Source organism: Muscardinus avellanarius, assembly GCF_963383645.1.
Source record: "Muscardinus avellanarius genome assembly, chromosome: 4".
Taxonomy (NCBI): Eukaryota; Metazoa; Chordata; class Mammalia; order Rodentia; family Gliridae; genus Muscardinus; species Muscardinus avellanarius.
The window spans coordinates 116,176,844-116,193,228 of record NC_137789.1 but is presented as its reverse complement, the minus strand read 5'-3'; the positions used below and the strand labels follow the sequence as shown (position 1 = coordinate 116,193,228).

The 16,385-nt window shown below is 37.5% G+C and overlaps 1 protein-coding gene across 4 annotated transcripts in view; it reads left to right on the top strand.

Moving 5' to 3' along the window:
* The window catches only part of HERC4 (HECT and RLD domain containing E3 ubiquitin protein ligase 4), a gene marked incomplete at its 5' end in the record, with an annotated part of 110,088 nt that overhangs the window by 29,916 nt on the left and 63,787 nt on the right, over positions 1–16,385 (top strand). For all 4 annotated transcript variants that reach the window (XM_080694272.1, XM_080694270.1, XM_080694271.1 and 1 more), the window contains 3 exons: positions 9,177–9,253; positions 13,460–13,681; positions 15,285–15,376. In XM_080694272.1, coding sequence (XP_080550398.1) covers positions 9,177–9,253; positions 13,460–13,681; positions 15,285–15,376 — 391 coding nt within the window. The remainder of the gene's footprint in view (positions 1–9,176; positions 9,254–13,459; positions 13,682–15,284; positions 15,377–16,385) is intronic.

Sequence of the window (16,385 nt, the reverse complement as noted above, 5' to 3'; positions counted from 1 at the left end):
TTATTTATTTATTTACTTACTTACTTACTTACTTACTTACTTACTTAACTTATTTGTGGTACTGGGGATGGAAGCCAGGGGCATTCTATCTCCAAGCTACACCCTCAGCCCTATTTTTTTTAAATTATTTATTTTGAAACAGGGTCTTACTGAGCTGAAAAGGGCCCCACTAAGTACCTGAGGCTGTCCAGAAACTACGGTTCTCCTGTCTCAGCCTCCCAAATGCTGGGATTACAAGTGTGGGCCACCATGCCTGGCTGGTACCTGTTTTAATGTAAGGAGAAATGTATAATTTTCCATATAGACCTTAGAACAGTAACACCTGGCAGTAAATTTGTAGTTTATTTTATTTGTTTATTTTTTTTGTGGTACTGGGGATGGAACCCAGGAGCATTCTACCTCCAAGCTATATCCTCAGCCCTATTTTTTTATTCTTTATTTTGAAATAGGGTCTTGCTGAGTTGCAAAGGGCTTATAGTTTATTTTTAAAAATCTTGCCTTTTGGGGAGTGGTGAGTTGGCCCGGGCCACCCTCCCCCCTCATGCCATTTTGGCATGGGGTTGTAACTATTTTCTGTATTTCTATCTTTTTAATAAACTTCTTTAAATCTTCAAAAAAAAGTAAAAATCTTGCCTTTCAGATATATGTAGTAGAAATTATAGCAGAATAGGTTATATGATTATCATTATCATGAGTATATATGACTATTTCTAGACTTAAAATTTTTGAACTGTCATCTTTGTCAAAACATTTTTCTTAGTCTTAAACATTTTGCAATTTTTCTTATTTTAGCACTTGAATATTCATAACCATGTTAGATTAATAGGGAAAATTAGTGTGTATTTTGTCTTTTGTTTAAGCAGTCTTGGGGATTTGAATTCAGCTCCTCCTGCATGCTAGGCACTTTACCACTGAACTATATACACTGCCCAGTGTATTTCCTAATAATAGAAACTAGGTCAGTTATTAGCCTAAATTCTGCAAAATTAAAAGAAGCAGCTGGCATGATGGCTCATACCTGTAATCCCAGTAGTTGGGAGGCTGAGACAGGAGGATTGTGGTTTGAGGCCAGTCTTGGTAACTGAGACCCTATTTCAATGCAAAAAATAGAATAGGACTAAGGATCTAACTCAGAGGCAGAACAGTCCTGGGTTCAATCCCCAGGACTGAAAAAAAAGTTTGTGTTAAGATTTTTGAAAAAATGTTTAGTGGTTATGGGAACCAAACCCAGGGTCTCACACATGCCAGGCAAATGATCTACCCCTGACCCACATCCTCAGTCCAGTGTTAAGGTTTTTCTTTTTTTTTTTTTTTAAGGTTTTTCTTAAATCAAGAAAGTTGCATATCTGGTAAATACAAAATTCTTAATTTTTTTTTTTTTTTTGCAAAACACTAAATGCTTTTGTTCCTCAATTTTAATTATATAATGTGAATGTGTTACTAATATTTATTATCAGTGGTTAGAATTTTGTCTTCAGAAATATAGCTCACAGCTGGGCATGGTGGTATACACTTGTAATTCTAGTATTTGGGAGGCCAAGACAGGAGGATTGCAGGTTTAAGGAAAGCCTCAGCAAGTAGTGAGACACTTATCAACCTAGGAAGACCCTGTTTCCAAATAAGAAATAAAATTGGGCTGGGGGTGTAGCCTGAAGGTAGAACACCTCTGGGTTCAATCCCTAGTACCATTAAAAATAAAAGAAAAATATAGCTTACAATGCCTAATTTCTGTCTTACATTGTCACTATATATGTCATTAAGTTGGAAAAGTAAAAGAATACAATAGTACTATACATAATTGGTAATTAGACTATGTTAGAATTCTGAGGGGTGACTAAATCTTATTTCTAAGATTAAGTTTTTTTATTGTTTATAAATTTCTAACCACTTTCAAAATCCATTCAAGAAATGACCCAGTTCTTTACAATCAAATCATTTTAGTTATACCAGTCATTTAAAATGTTTGCCATTCTTTGAATTTTAAAGTTGTTTTGATTTTTTGTTTGTTTGTTTTTACAGTACTGGGGATTGAACACAGGGGCATTCTACCTCCAAGCTATACCCCCAGCCCTATTTTTTATTCTTTACTTGGAAACAGTCTCACTAAGTAGCTGAGGCTGTCTGTAAACCTGTGATCCTCTTGTCTCAGCCTCCCAAGCAACTGGGATTACAAGCGTGCACCACCATGCCCGGTTCCATTTATTTCCTTTTTAAAATTGTAAACAGTTTAGGCATTACTTGACAAAGAGGATTCTCTTAAAAATGATTTTAAATTGATATATACAACACAAAAATTGTACATATTAATGAGATACTATGTGATGTTTTAGTACACGCATACGCTCGGCAATTATATTAGACATCTGTCTCCTCAAACATCATGTTTATGTTTTTTGTTTTGTTCTGATACTGGGGTTGATCCAGGGGCATCCTGTCTCAAAGCTATACTCCCAATTCAATTTTATTCGGTGTGTGTGTGTGTGTGTGTGTGTGTGTGTGTGTGTGTGTGTGTTTTACTAGGGATGTAACCCAGGGGCATTCAGTCTCTGAGCTATACCTCCAGCCTTTATTTTTACTTTGAAACAGGGTCTCACTAGGTTGGTGAGGGACTCACTACTTACTGAGACTGTCCTCAAAAGTGTGATCTTCCTGTTTCAGCCTCCCAAGTACTGGGATTACAAGAATGAACCGCCATGCCCAGTTCTATTTGTTTTTTTACTGGGGATTGAGCCCAGGGGCAGTTTACCTCTGAGACACACCCCTAGTCCTATTTTACTTTTTTATGTGGAAACAGCATCTCATGTTAATGAGTCTCACTAGTTGCAGAGACTGAATCTGCAATCCTCCTGTCTTGGCCTCCCAAGTACTGGAATTACAAGTGTGTGCCATCACCCTCGGCTAGTTTTTTGTTTCTTGGTTTTTTTCAGTACTGGGGATGGGATCCAGGGGCATTCTACCTCTTAGCTCCACCACCAGCCCTATATTTTATTCTTTATTTTGAAGCAGGGTCTCACTGAGTTGCAAAGAGCCTCACTAAGTAGCTGAGGCTGTCTGCGAACCCCAAGCCCGTCTCAGCCTCCCAAATGCTGGGATTACAAGTGTGTGCTACCATGCCTGGCTTTGTTTTTATTTATTTATTTATTTATTTATTTATTTATTTATTTATTTATTTATTGTGGGTTTTTTTTTTTTTGGTGTTACTGGGGTTCCTGGAAGCCCTTCTATCTCCAGGCTATACTCCTAGACCTGTGTTTTATATATTTTTATTTGGAAACAGGGTCTCTTAAGCCAGCGCGGCTGGCTTCAAACTTGCGCGATCCTCCTGTCTCTGCCTCCTAAGCGCGGGGATTACAAGCGTGCGCCACCACGCCTGGCTGTTTTATTTTTGAAACAGGATTTTGGTAGGTTGTTGAGGGTCTGGCTACATTGCTAAGGCTGTCCTTAAACCTCCAATCCTCCTGTCTCAGCTTCCCAAGTATTGGTATATAGGTGTGTGCCACCACACTCAGCTTCAAACATCACTCCTTTATGGCATAAAGCTCAAAGTTCGGAAATCCTAGCTTTTTGAGACACACAGTACATGGTTGCTATCTATAGTCACTACTGTGTAATAGCAAGCTAGAACTTATTCCTACCTAACTGTAAATTAGTACTCATTGGTCAACTTTTCCCTTTCTTTCCCATTTCTCTAATCTCTCTATTCTCTGGTAACCACCATTCTACTCTGAATTTACATAAGATCAACTTATCTATATCCCACAAGAGTGAGAGCATACTGTCCTTGTCTTTCTGTGCCTGGTATACTTAACATAATGCTTTCCAGTTGCATTTATGTTGTCACAGGTGACAGTATTTCATTCTCTTTTTTTGGGGCGGGGGGGAGTCCTAGGCTTAAACCCAGGGCCATTCTACCTCTGAGCCATATCCCCCAGCCCTATTTTATTTTTTCATTTTGGAACAGGGTCTCGCTAAGTAGCTGAGGCTTCTGGTTTCAAACCTGTGATCCTCCCAAGTATTGGAATTACAGATATGCACCACCATGCCTGACTTTTTTCCCCCTTAACACAGCTAAATAATATTCTGCTTTGTATATGTATCACATCTTCTTGATTCATTCATCATCTGCTGGACACAAGATTATTTCCATTTCTCAGATATTTTGTGTACTCCTACAATAAACACGGAAGTGCACATGTCTCTAACATACTGATTTCATTTCCTTTGGAAATACATATGGGATTTTGGATAATTCATTTAAAAATTTTTTTGAGAAACTTTTTATTTTGCTTTTCATAATGGCTCTACTAATTCACATTCACACCAACAGTGTACAAGTCTTCTCTTCTTTTTTTCCACATTCTCACCAGCACTTAACATCTTTTGTTTTTTGATAATAGCCTCTTACTAGTGTGAGGTGCTATCCTGAGGTTTTTATTTGCATTTCCTGATGATTTGTTATGTTTGCTTTTGCTTCCTGTGTTTTAAGACTTTTAAAAAAAAGTATACATTCCAATGTTTTTTAGCATTTCCCCTATTGTTTTTGTTTAGCTGTTCATTGTTTGGGGTCTTATTTTTTATTTGTAGTAATGGGGATCGAACCTAGGTGCATGTGCATTCTACTTCTCAGCTCCACTCCCAGCCCCGTTTTTTTTTTTTGTTGTTGTTGTTTGTTTGTTGGTTGGTTGTTTGGTTGGTACTGAGGGTGGAACCCAGGGGCTTTTCTACTTCTGGGCTCTACTCCCAGACCTGGCCTTTTATTTTCAAACAGGATCTCAGTAAGTTGTAGAGGACCTTACTAAGTAGCTGAGGCTAGCTGTGAACCTGTGATCCTCTTGTCTCAGCCTCCCAAGTACTGATTACAAGTGTGTGCCACCAAGTCTGGCTTGGGTCTTACAGTTAAATCCTTAATTCATTTTGAGTTTATTTTTGTAACTGGTGATAGAAGTCTAGTCTCATTTTTCTGCCTGTGTATATTGAATTTTTCCAGCACCATTTAATGAAAAGGCTGTCTTTCTGCTTATTCTGCTTAATGTATATTTTAGCACCTTTGTTGAAATCTTTTGGTTGGAAACTTTCTATTCTGTTTCATTGGCCTGTGTGTCTATTTTAATGCCTATACCATGCTGTTTTTTTGTTTTGTTTTTGTGGTACTGGGTATGAAACCCAGGAGCATCCTACTGCTAAGCTACACCCCCAGTCCTGTTTTATCCTTTTATTTTGAAACAGGGCCTTACTAAGTAGCTGAGGCTAGCCACAAACCTGCAATCCTCCTGTCTCAGCCTCCTAAGTACTGGGATTACAAGCTTGTGTCACCATGCTTGGCTCAGACCATGCTGCTTCGATTACAGTAGCTTTATAGTGCATTTTGACATTGGATAGTGTAATCCTCCCTTGTTTTTGTATGTTTGGTGCCATATTTTGGCATTGTGTTTTGATAGGGATTAAATTGAATCTAGATCACTTCAGGTAGTATAGAGATTTTTAACAATATTGGCTCATTTCATCCATGAACACCAATGTCTTAATGGCTTTTTGTGTCTTTTTATCAGTTCCTTTCATCTGTGTCTTATAGGGGTTTTTGTTTTATTTTATAGATATTGTATATTGAATTGTTTTCTTAATTTCTGTTTCATTATGTTTATCATTAGTGTATAGCAACACTACTGGTTTTTGTATGTTGATTTTAAATCCTGTAATCTTACTGAATCCTTTAATTAGTTCTAATAGTTTTTTGGTAGAATCTTTGGAGATTTCTATAAGATTATATTATCTACAGTTACAAATTGACCTCTTTTTTTAATTCCAATTTGGGTGCCTTGTATTTCTATCTTTTGCTTGAATGCTTTGATTGGACTTACAGTACCATGCTGAATAATAGTGGCGAAAGTGGGCATCTTTAGTTCGAGATCATAGATTCCTAAAGTGGACACTGCCCCTCCCTGGGTGTGCTGGAATTAAATATAGATAAAAGAACACAAATTTGTCATTCTGTCTTTTTTTTTTTTTTTTTTTTTCAGTACTAGGAATGGAACATGGAACCCAGGGGCATTCTACCTTTGAGCTACACCTCTAGCCTTATTTTTATTCTTTATCTTGAAACAGGGTCTCACTGAATACAGAGGGCTTCACTAAGTAGCTGAGGCTGTCCGCGAACCACTGTTCTCCTGTAATCCCAAATGCTGGGATTACAAGAGTGTGCTACTATGCCTGGCTATTTGTTCCGTGTTTTCGTTAATTTAAGGTAGATTTCAGCTGGGCATGTTGATGCCTGCTTGTAATCCCAGTAACTTGGGAGGCTGAGACAAGAGTTATTGTGCGTTTTTGCATCTATGTTAATCAGAGATAATGACCTATATTTTTATTTGTTGTATCTTTGGTTTTGATACCAGTAATGCTGGCCTCAGAATGTGTTTAGACAAACTTCCTCTTAAGTTTTTGGAATAATTTGAGAAAGTGCTCTAACTTAGTAGTGAAGCAATTGCCTAGCATGTTCAAAGTCCTAGATTCAATTCCCAGCACCAAGACAAAAAAATGAAAAGAATTGGTACCAGTTTACTCAGATAAAACAGACTAAGTAAAAAGTATTAGATAAGTAAGGTCATTATATAGTTAGTGATAAAGGAGTTAATTCAGCAAGAGAAAAATAGCAGTTCTAAATATATGCACTTAAAATTAGAGTATCCAAATATGTAAGCAAATATTAATATATCTAAAGGGAATAACAGAGCTGGGCGTGGTGGCACATGTTTGTAATCCCAGCATTTGAAAAGCTGAGACAAGAGGATCACAGTTTGAGGACAGCCTCAGCTACTTGGTGAGGCCCTCACAACTTAATGAGACCCTGTTTCAAAATAAAGAATAAAAAATAGGGTTGGAGTATAGCTCAGAGGTAGAATGCCCCTGGGTTCCACCCCCAGCACCAAAAAGAAAAGGGGGAGGGGGATGAAGGGTCCAATACAGTAATAATAATGATAGGAGACTTCAGTCCTTCTCTTTGAGCTGAGTAAAATTGCATCCTAGACTAAATGAACCTAATAGATCTCTATGGTATATTCCATCTAACAGCAAAAGATAATACATTCATTTTTTATTATTTTTTATTTTTTGCGGCTCTGGGGATGGAATCCAGGGGCATTCTACCTTCCAGCTCCTCCTCCAGTCCTACTTTTTTCTTTTTTCTTTTTCTTTTTGGTAAAAGAAATTAGAGATTGAACCCAGGGGCATTCTGTCTCTGAGCTACAACCCATTCCTATTTTTTTTTTAATTTTATTTTATTGGTGCACTGTATTCATACATCATAGTGGGATACAAACTTTTGTAGACATACATGCACACATCGCCCAGTCAGCCCCCACCCGATCCCCACCCCATTCTCTCTATTTTTTAACTCTTTGTTGTGAAACAACACGTGATTATGTTCCTCCCCACTTTTCTTTTTTTTATAGTTGGGATTGAATCCAGGGCCTTGTGCGTGCTTGGCAAGCTCTCTACCCCTAAACTAGACCCCCAGCTCCACATTTTGAAATTTTGATTTTCTACTTTACATCTTTTTATGTTGCCTTTCTAAATTAATGTGGTTATTTTTAATTGCTCCTTTTTGCATTGCCAGTGTTTAATTTTGCTACATTTGAAATTTTGAAGGTGCACTGGATTCTGCTAATTTGTTGGATTCTGCTAAATTGTAGCAGTACAACTCTCAGGCTTTGTAGTTAAGATCATAAATCCACTAAATAAAAATATATTTAATGCAACAATATGGAATTAGAGTAACTCTCCTTTTTCCTGCTCACAATTTGATTTGCTGAAGCTGCCTCCTGAAAATCATGGGTATTGACACTCTGTTCAGGACTTGCTCTGGATTCTCATTTGGCAGAATCAGGTCAGGTGGCAGTATAAGGTAAAGGGAAATAAGAAACATGTATCTTTCCCCTGTTCCCTTTTAAATTTTTTTTCTTGAAAGCATTCGTTCAGGAAAACAGTAGAATGGCCAAATAAAGGGAGAGTACATAGATGATGCTAGGATGGTTGATACATAGTGTTAATAGATTTTGATAGTTACATTTTTCTTTTAGCCTTTAGGGTTGCATCACAACTAAGCAAAAATTAAAAGGGAGGGATGTTATAAAAATATAAGGACAAAAAAACAATATGGCAGAAAAGAAGTGCTCAGCACATCAGTGATCACCATAAATGTGAATTGATTAAATTTCCCTACTAAGCTGGGTGTGGTGGCGCATGCTTGTAATCCCTCCTCTTGGGAGGTTGAGACTGGAGGACTGCACAGCTTCGAAGCCAGCCTCAGCTACTTAGTGAGGCTCTCAGCAACTTAGTGAGACCCTTTTTCCAAATAAAGTATAAAAATGGTCTGGGAGTGTAGTCCTGAGGTACAAAGCCCCTGGGTTCCACCCTGAGTACCACCAAAAAAAACCTTTTTTTTTTTCTACTAAAAGAATTGAATGTCACTGATTTAGATTTGAGCAAAAGGGTAGCCTGGCGGGGCGTGGTGGTGCTTGTAATCCCAGCGCTTGGGAGGCTGAGACTGGAGGATTGCATAGGTTCAAAACCAGCCTCAGCTACTTAGTGATGCTCTCAACAACTTAGTGAGACCCTGTTTCCAAATAAAGTTAAAAAAGGTCTGGGAGTATACCCTGGAAGTAGAAAAAGCCCCTGGGTTCCACCCCCAGTACCACAAATAAAAAAAAAAAAGGTAGTCTGAAAGGAGTAACTTTGATAATTTGTGCATTGGTATAGAAACATGATAGGAATCCCTGTTCTTAAAGAGCTGGTTAGAGAAAAACACATATTAAGCTATGCAAAACACCACTTTTAGACAAATTAGATGGATATACATTTGTTTTACAAACTGCCAAGTTTCATACCCTAAGGATTTAAACATTTTTTTTATAATAAAACATCTGGATTTTAAGAGGATGCTGAGGAGTACTTTCTGTGTGAGCATATTTCATTTTGCTTGAGTACTTTCCAAGGTATTTTCTTGTTATACCTTTTACTTTTAAAATATTTGATTACTCATTATAGCATAAAGTTTTGGTAAATTGTCCATGATTAAGAAAAATAGTGTGACCTGCTAGGTCAGCAGAAAACTTTTCACATATAGGTGGTCAAGATTGATTTAATAGAATGAACTGATCCTTCTCTCTCTTCTTGTTTTCCAGAAATATTAAAAGTTTATCAGATATCCAGATAGTTCAGGTTGCTTGTGGTTACTATCACTCACTTGCACTTTCTAAAGGTAAGCATTATTTTTTTTTAGTTCATTACTTGGTTTTCTTTCCTTCCTTCTTTCTTTTCTTTTCTTTTCTTTTCTTTTCTCTTCTTTTCTTTTCTTTTTTTGTACTGGAGGTGGAAGTCAGAGGCTTTTCTACCTCCAGGCTATATTCCCAGACCTATTTTTATACTTTTTGGAAACAGGGTCTCACTAAGTTGCTGAGAGCCTCACTACGTAGCTAAGGCTGGCTTCGAACCTGTGCGGTCCTCCTGTCTCAGCCTCCCAAGTGCTGGGATTACAAGTGTGCCCCACCATGCCCGGCTACTTGGTATTTTAACTGAGTAGAAACACCTCTGATTTTTCTTTCTCCTAGATTGTTTGTCTTGTTTCTTTATGATCCTTTTCATTTCCATATAATTTTAGAATTAGCTTATTATTTTTCGTATACACAGAAAGAAACTGTTAGGATTTTGATTGCATTGTTTATAAATGAATTTGAAGAAAATTAGTCAATTTCAAGATCATACCTCTCTATTGAAGTCTCCTTTTAATTTTTTTTTTTTTTGTGTGTGTGTGTGTGGGGGGGGGTCTGGGGATGGAACCTGGGGGCAATCCACCTCCGAGCTACACCGCCTGCCCTATTTTTTTTTATTATTTTGAAACAAGGTCTCACTGAGTTGCAGAGGGCCTCACTAAGTAGCTGAGGCTGTCTGTGAACCGCCATCCTCCGTCTCAGCCTCCCAAATGCTGGGATTACAAGCGTGCACCACCATGCCCGGCTCCTTCTAATTTTCTCATGAGTATTTTTTAAAGAGAGATTTAAAACCTCTTTTATTAGTTTATTTTTTATTTTTTATTTTTGGTGGCACCTGGAATAGAACCCAGGGGCATTCGCAGCCCTATTTTTTATTCTTTAGTTTGAGACAGGTTCTCACTGAGTTGTTTAGGGCCTTACTAAGTAGCTGAGGCTCTCCGTGAACCACCATCCTCCTGTCTCAGCCTCCCAAATGCTGGGATTACAAGCGTGTGCCACCACACCCTGTTATTTTTATTAGATTTTATCCCTTCCTCCCTCCCTCCCTCCCTCCCTCCCTCCCTTCCTTTCTTCCTTCCTTCCTTCCTTATTTTTTGTGGTGCTGGGAATGGAACCCAGGTGCCTTCTATTTTTGGGACACATCTCCAGACCTATTTTTTATATTTTACATGAAAACAAAGTCAAACTAAGTTGCTGAGATCCTCACTAAGCTACCAACACTGGCTTTGGACCTGCAATCCTTTCTCAGCCTCCCAAGTACTGAGATTTTAAGTGTGCATCACCATGCCTAGCTTACATCTTTTCTTAGGTATTTGAGTTTTTGTTGTTTGATATCAGTTTTAATTATTTACTATATAGTCCTGAAATTGATTGATTTTGTGCCTAAGAATTCAGGAAATAGCTAAAAGCTATTTCTTCATAGCTGGGGATGATTACTCTCCCAACATTATTTAGTCTCACAGATAAACTTGGTGAATAAAAACAAGAGTAGAAGGTTAAACATCCTATTAGCTTTGTTTGCTTATTTGTGTTCCTATCTCACTGGTTTAACTTTATCTTCATATGCCTGCTAAGTTGTTGGAACATGAGTTAATGAAGAGCCTGCCATGTTTTTCTCTTTTTCTTTTTTTGAAGCCATTTTAGGAAATAAGTTCTAGTCTCTCTATGATTATCATTGTTGTTAAATTTAGTAAATACCTAATTACTTTATTACTATGAATAAAGCAGGCTGAAGCAATGAGGAATCAGATGAGTTAAAATAATTTTAGGGACAATAAAGTCTACTGGAAGAAGTAGATATCTAAATAAATATAGTAGGAGATAGGAGCTAATAGATACTATCTTGGTCAAGGTAGAAGTAAAATCCTTTGATATAATGAAAAAGGCATAATTAGTTCTAACTGATAGAATTAGTAACATAAGGAGAGGATTGCTATTTGATATAAGTCATGAAAGATGAGTAGAATGTATTAAGAATTAGAAAAATGTAAGCCAGGCTTGCTAGGTTTTACTGGTAATCCAGTACGTGGGTGGCTAAGACAGGAGAATCACAAGTTTGACAGCCTCAGCAACTTACTGAGACCCTGTTTCAAAAAAAAAAAAAAAAAAAAAATGGCTGGGGGAGTATTTGGAAATAGAATGCTTCTGGAGTCAACTTTTAGTACCAAAAATAGAAGAAGAAGAATTGAGCCATGAATGGTGGTGCATACCTATAATCCCAAAACTGAGAAGATTGAGACAGGAGGATCACAGATTTGTTGCCAGCCTCAGTAACTTGGCGAGACTCTGTTTCAAAAAAAAAAAAAAAAAAAAAAAAGGCTATGGATATTCCTCAGAGGTAGAATGCCTCCGGGTTCAATCCCCAGTCCTCCTCCTCCCTCCCCCAATAATAATTAGAAAAATCCTAAGTGGTTAAGTAGTTTGAATGGATAAGGGTATATAAAGGCATAGAATAAAAAAGTGGTTTATTTGAGTATTGACATGTAGTTTTATGTGAGTATTGTGAGGGAATGGGAGACATACTCAGAGTTGAAGCTGTGCATGTGTATAAAAATGTTTCCTAGCTGGTCGTGATGGCACAGGCTTATAATCCTAGCATTTGGGAGGCTGAGACAGAAGGATCACGGCTCGTGGACAGTGTCAGCTACTTAAGGCCCTTTGCAACTCAGAGAGACCTTGTTTCAAAATAAATATGAAAAATAGTGCTGGGGTTGTAGCTTGGAGGTAGAATACCCCTGGGTTCTATCCCCACTACTGCGCCCCCCCCAAAAAAAAAATTGTCCTTGTATATGCATAGAACATTTGTGAAAGGATTTTGTTAGTAACTGGTAAGATTAGTTATTTCTTAGAAGAAGGATTCAGGGATCTTACTTTTGGTGGGATGCTTACTTTGTAAGTATTGCTTTGTAGTATGCGTTTTTAAATGCTTATTTGTTGCCAGTTGGTTTAATAAAAAAATAAAAAGATGATTAAAGTTACAAAATAGATCGGCAATGAAGGAGTAAAAGTGACAGGTAGATAAGATGATGAGAAATGGATTTGTCATGTTTTTCTTTAGAAAGAAAACTGAACATGACTAGGGGATAGATGATAGATTTGGAAGTGTGTGAGGTAAGAGGAGAGGATCTATTCAGGATACCTCCCTAGGTTTATGACTTGTGCTGCTGACTCAGTTATGTCATTTACCAATGGGCAACACTGGAGAGAGGTTAGGTATGGGAGGTAGGTGGAGGTCGTGAATTCAGTTTGGGGCATGCTTAGTGAGCCTCTCATATTTTACTTTTTTTTTAACCATTTCTTTTGAAATAGGCGGTTAGATGTCAGGTAAATAATGAGATACATGGGTTTATTGCTCAGGAGAGATCCAAACTAGTGATAAATGTTGAATATGATCTGCATATACTTAACTGAAGCCTCAAGTCTTACATGAGTCTCTCTCAGAAGTCCTAGAAGCCCAGTTGGTGGCGCACGCTTGTAATCCCAGCATTCGGGAGGCTTGACAAGAGGGTGGTGATTCAAGGCCAGCCTCAGCTACTTAATGAGGTCCTTTGCAACTCAGTGAGACCCATGTTTCAAAATAAAGAATAAAAACAAAACTAGGGCTGGGAGGGTAGCTCAAAAGTAGAATGTCCCTGGGTTCCATCCCCAGTAGTGCCCCCCCTTAAAAAAAAATCATAGAGCTGGGCGTGGTGGCGCACGCTTGTAATCCCAGCGCTTGGGAGGCTGAGATGAGGATTGCACAGGTTCGCAGCCAGCCTTGGCTACTCAATGAGGCTCTCAGCAACTTAGTGAGACCCTGTTTCCAAATAAAGTATAAGATAGGTCTGGGAGTATAGTTCCGAGGTAGAAAGCCCCTGGGTTCCATCCCCAGTACCAAAAATAAAAAATAAAAAAAAAGAAAATAAAAATTCATAGAATAAAAGTGAAACTTATAAAAGTCCATGTTAAGGAACATAAGGATGAGATTACCCCTAGTTATATAACTCATTGGTGTGATTACTCAATTTAAAAGTACTTTAATATAGAATGTTCTTCTAAGTAGTATTGGGTTTCCATTTAAGAACAAATTTAATTGCTCAAAAAAGAGGAATATTATATTTTCATCAGATGAGAGGAAAATGTCCCCAGATACTAATGATCTTCAAATGAATTTTTTGGTGTGAGAAAAATAATTTATTTTATTATATTTCTTACAGCAAGTGAAGTTTTCTGTTGGGGACAGAATAAATATGGCCAGTTGGGTTTAGGTATTGACTGTAAAAAGCAAACATCACCACAGCTGATTAAGTCTTTGCTCGGAATCCCGTTCATGCAAGTTGCAGCAGGAGGAGCCCATAGTTTTGTACTCACCCTTTCTGGAGCTATCTTTGGATGGGGACGCAACAAATTTGGTCAGCTAGGTCTTAATGATGAAAATGGTAAGTTCTCATTATAGTTCAGATGCTCTTTTAAAAGAGATGATCTTTTAAGATGAATGAGTGATTCTTAGTGTGTCAGAAAAAAATGTATGTTATAGAGATACAGCTGAGATGTTAATGTAAAATTTTCATTTGATAATATTTTAGGAAAATGGTAGGGAGGCATAAAAATTCTTTCATCATAAAATAGAGAAGTATATCTGGACAAAATCTTTATTTTGGAGATTCATTAAAAAGACAATTGAACTGGGCATGGTGGTAATCCCAGCATTTGGGAGGCTGAGACAGGAGGATCAAGGTTCGCTAACAGCTTCAACTACTTAATGAGGCCCTTTGCAACCCAGTGAGACCCTGTTTCAAAAATAAAGAATAAAAAATGAGGCTGGCAGATAGAATGCTCCTGGGTCCCATTACCAGTACTGCAAAAAAAAAAAAAAAGTACTGAAAATATTTAATTTGTAACCACATTGTTCCATTATTGGCTGTCATCAATGAAATGGAACTGTAAAATTACTGAAAGTGGTGTCTGGAAATCTACCTCAGGGGTAGAGTACTTGTGTAGAATATGTAAGACCCTGGGCAGAATCCCCAGCACTGCAAAAATAAAGACCACTGGGAAAGTAACATGAAGAGTTTCATTGTTTCAGGAAATATTTATATAATTTGGGGTCATTAAATGAAATTTTAGGGGGCAAGGTGGGGTGTTATTTGCCTTTAATCCTAGTATTTGAGAGGCTGAGACAGGAGGATAGCAGTTTCCATGCCAGCTTCAGCAACTTAGTGAGACCCAGAACAACTTAGTGACTTAGTGAGACCCTGTTTTCAGATAAAAAATAAAGTAGGACTGGGGTTTAGCTCAGAGGTAGAATGCCCTTGGGTTCAGTCCTCAGTAAACACACATACACACTCTCTTGATAATAATAATTTTTTATTTATTTCTCTTTGACACTGATGCTAGCTAGAGTCTTGAAAATAAATGTGTTTTGCAGTTTAAGAAATCACAACTATTTGAAACAAGTTCATATTTTGGATTTTTTTATGGCTGTTATAGGTTGAATGCAAGTATTTGAACTTAATTTCATTAAGCTCAACATAATTGTAATGAGTGGGACAAAAGTGAATTGTTGATCTAGTAACAACCGGAGGGAATTATAAGCAAACAATACCCTCAAAGAATTAAATAGTAGTTCTGTGAAAGAAATATGTGGCATAATAGGACATAATGTCTTTTCTGCTACAAAGTATTAGAAAGTAGAATTTTTTTGGTTACTAATTAGGATCCTGTGAGCACATTACCACAAGGGGAATATAAAGAATGATATATAGAAATGAGAAACAGTTAAATAGGCTTGAAATTCCTTGGTGGGAAGTTCTATGCAGATTGGCATATAGGCTGATAAACACTTAACTCTTTAAGTTCCTCTTTATCACAGTAGCATGGATAGATAGGCCTAGGAACGCCATTTAGCAGGCTGTACTACAAAATCATTCACTCATAATTAAAGCTATTTAATCATTACTGAATTTGGGAAGCTATAGAGAAGACATTTTAGAAGAATTTTAATCTAAAAATATTATTAACATCTCCTATTGGAATTTTCAGATAGGTATGTTCCTAATTTACTAAAGTCACTAAGATCTCAGAAAATCGTTTATATTTGCTGTGGAGAAGATCATACTGCTGCGCTAACCAAGGTATTGTACTTCTAAAACTTATTACTCATAGTAGTTCTTTCATAATTAGTGAATGTCTTCATGATATTTACATTAAGACTTGAGATTGATATTGGTATTTATTTATTTATTTATTTTTTAATTTTTTGGTGGTACTGGGTTCCTGGAAGCCCTTCTACCTCCGGGCTACACTCCCAGACCTGTTTTTTTACATTTTTATTTGGAAACAGGGTCTCCTAAGCCAGTGTGTGCGGCTGGCTTTGAACCTGCGTGATCCTCCTGTCTCTGCCTCCCAAGCAGGGGGATTACAAGCGTGCGCCACCACGCCTGGCGATATTGGTATTTCAAAAATAATTTGTCTTGAACAAAGATCATTATTCTTGAAAATGTCTTAGCTGGGCGTGGCAGTGCACGCTTGTAATCCTAGCATTTGGGAGGCTAAGACAGGAAGGAGGATCATGGTTTGCAGGCAGCCTCAGCTACTTAGTGAGGCCCTTTACAACTCAGTGAGACTGTTTCAAAATAAAGAATAAAAAATAGGTCTGATGGTGTAGCTCAGAGGTAGAATGCTCCTGGGTTCCATCCCCAGTACTGCCAAAAAAAAAAGAAAAGAAAATGTCTTGCCTTAGTCTTCAATTTTGTTTAGCATTATGAAATATGAATTGTGATGTCCTATTACATGTGATAATATATGTTTATATTCCTGAGTTCCTCAGCTTTATAAGAAATACTTTAATATTTTAGATAAAATGATTCCATTTTAGTTTATCAGGCTTACCATGCTATGTGTATCCATCTCAGTTATATTGTATTTGCCTAATTTGTAGCTTGGAGGTAGAATGCTCCTGGTTCAATCTCTAGTACTGCAAAACAAAAACAAACAAACAAAAACTTATAGCTGGGCATGGTGGCGCACGCTTGTAATCCCAGCATTTGGGAGGCTGAGACTGGAGGATCGCAGTTCACAGACAGCCTCAGCTACTTAGTGAGGCTCTCTGCAACTCAGTGAGACCCGGTATCAAAATAAAGA